Source organism: Myzus persicae, unplaced genomic scaffold, assembly GCF_001856785.1.
Source record: "Myzus persicae strain clone G006 unplaced genomic scaffold, MPER_G0061.0, whole genome shotgun sequence".
Lineage (NCBI taxonomy): Eukaryota > Metazoa > Arthropoda > Insecta > Hemiptera > Aphididae > Myzus > Myzus persicae.
In genome coordinates this window covers 1-2,260 of record NW_019101551.1, presented here as the reverse complement: position 1 = coordinate 2,260, position 2,260 = coordinate 1, and the positions used below count along the sequence as shown (strand labels likewise).

The 2,260-nt window shown below is 29.6% G+C and overlaps 1 protein-coding gene across 1 annotated transcript; it reads left to right on the top strand.

Annotated features, from left to right (window-relative positions):
• Positions 1-453: 453 nt before the first annotated feature.
• Positions 454-2,203, top strand: LOC111029494 (piggyBac transposable element-derived protein 3-like; the record flags this gene model as incomplete). Its single annotated transcript, XM_022308509.1, has 3 exons — positions 454-645; positions 726-1,212; positions 1,267-2,203. Coding segments are annotated over exons 1-3 (1,616 nt in total), but the record flags the coding sequence as incomplete, so codon positions are not given.
• Positions 2,204-2,260: the final 57 nt, after the last annotated feature.

Here is a 2,260-nt window from a genome sequence, read left to right as displayed (position 1 = left end):
ATCTGTTTTTTTTATATCATCAGATAGCGTGTGTCGGCGTTTTTCGATTTATGTTTTTAGATGATATTTGTACGTTTTTGATTATATTTTTTCAAAAATAATGTATTGGTAAGTAGTATTGCAACTTCTATTCATAATATAATATAATTAAATAATGTTAATGTATTAAATAAGTGTTCAAAGTATATGTATCTTATAAGATACATCGCCATGAACTGCTCATTTCATTCATTTTATTAACTGTATCCTATAAGATACATCGCCATGAACTGCTCATTTCATTAATTTTATTAACTGTATCCTATAAGATACATCACCAATTACTGATTGATCTAGATATTATATTATTTTATAGATATTCGTTTTCATAAAATATTATAAATTATTTATTAACATTAATAAACTTGTATTTTACATACATTTATCTTTATATTAATTTAGTTAACTTTCATTATGCAACGAAGAAGAACCCAAAAAATATTATCTATGATCCCCCCTGAGAGTAGTGGGAGTTCTGGAAACGAATCTAGTGATGAAAATGTAGATTATGCCTCAAATTATGATTCTTCTTCTTTATCGTCGAACGCTGATGAAAATGAGTTAGATTTACTTTTAAAAGATTTTGAATTGAATCCAATTGATGAAGTAAATATAAATATATTTTTATACATTTTTATAAATTTATAAATATGATTAATTTTAATTTATCCATATTATAATGATAGGTTACTAGAGAATTTTTTGGTAGTATTGATGAAAATATAATTGAAGAAGAAATTTCAACCACTAATTTTTCACCAACTTTCGGGCTAGATATTTTGATGCCAAGTACATCTCGCACTTCTCCATTACCTGAAGCTGAATTTATTTCCCCACAGCCAAGTACATCTGCAGTCATGTCTAGTAAATCTAAACAATCGTGTATTAGAACTTCAAAACGAATTTTAAACTATAATGTAAGAACTCCACCCATTCCTTTACCTTCACCACAACCCTCTCCATTACCTGAAGCTCAGTTTGTTTCTTCAAGGTCCTCAAGAAATTATAAAGTAGAACATATGCAATTTAAATGGAAAAGTGAAAAACAATTTAATTTTGGCGTTGAAATTCCAAATTACGAATTTCATACTAATAATAAAGAAGTGTTGACTCCTTATGCGTATTTCAAACGATTTTTTTCTGATGATATCTTTGATTTAATCGTGCAAGAAAGTAATATTTTTTCTTTTCAAAAATTCGGAAAATCTATTAATATATCTTCTGCAGAGCTATCCGATTTTCTCGCAGTTCAATTATGGATGGGTGTAAATAAACTTCCGGCCTACACAGACTATTGGTCAAATTTGATGGGAGTTCCTAAAGTACAAGATATTATGCCTCTTAAAAAGTATCAAAAAATATTACGGTCTCTTCATTTTCAAAACAATGATGAATGTGACCCCAACGATAGATTTTATAAAATTCGGCCATTTCTTAATAAAATACGTCATAATTGTTTAAATCAAGAAGAAGGAAAAGAAGGAACCCGTTATTCAATTGATGAAATGATGATTCCCTATAAAGGAACCAAAGCTGGTTCACGTAGGCAATATATTAAGTCCAAGCCCAAAAAATGGGGCTTTAAGTTTTTTATAAGGGCTGGAATTAATGGTCAAGTATTTGACATATTGCCATATGGTGGAGAAAGCACATTTACTGATACTCAATTTAGTGAATATGAAAACAAATATTTTGGTTTGGGTGGAAAGGTAATTTTAGCTCTAGCTTCCACGATACCAAGAAAACCTCTTTCAGTTATATACTATGACAACTTTTTCACATCACCGGAACTTATTTATCACTTAAGAAAAAAGTATGGTATTCTTAGTTTAGGAACAGTACAGCAAAACCGCCTGAGAAATTGTCCACTATTAGATGAAAAAATGTTTAAAAAAAAAGGTAGAGGAAGTTACTCTGCAAAATGTGATAAAAAAAAAAATTTCATGGTTGTCAAATGGTTTGACAATAAATCTGTTTGTTTGGCAAGTAGTTATGTAGGAGTGCATCCATTGTCAACTACAAGAAGATATAATAAAACTACAAAGTCTAGAGTAGATGTGTCTATGCCTCAAATTGTCAAACATTATAATTCGCACATGGGTGTTGTTGACCTCGCTGATATGCTTATTGCAATTTATCGCACGAACATGAAAACACATAAGTGGTACTTAAATATTTTTTCCCAATTGCTGGATGTATGTGTTAATAATGCTTGGCTCCA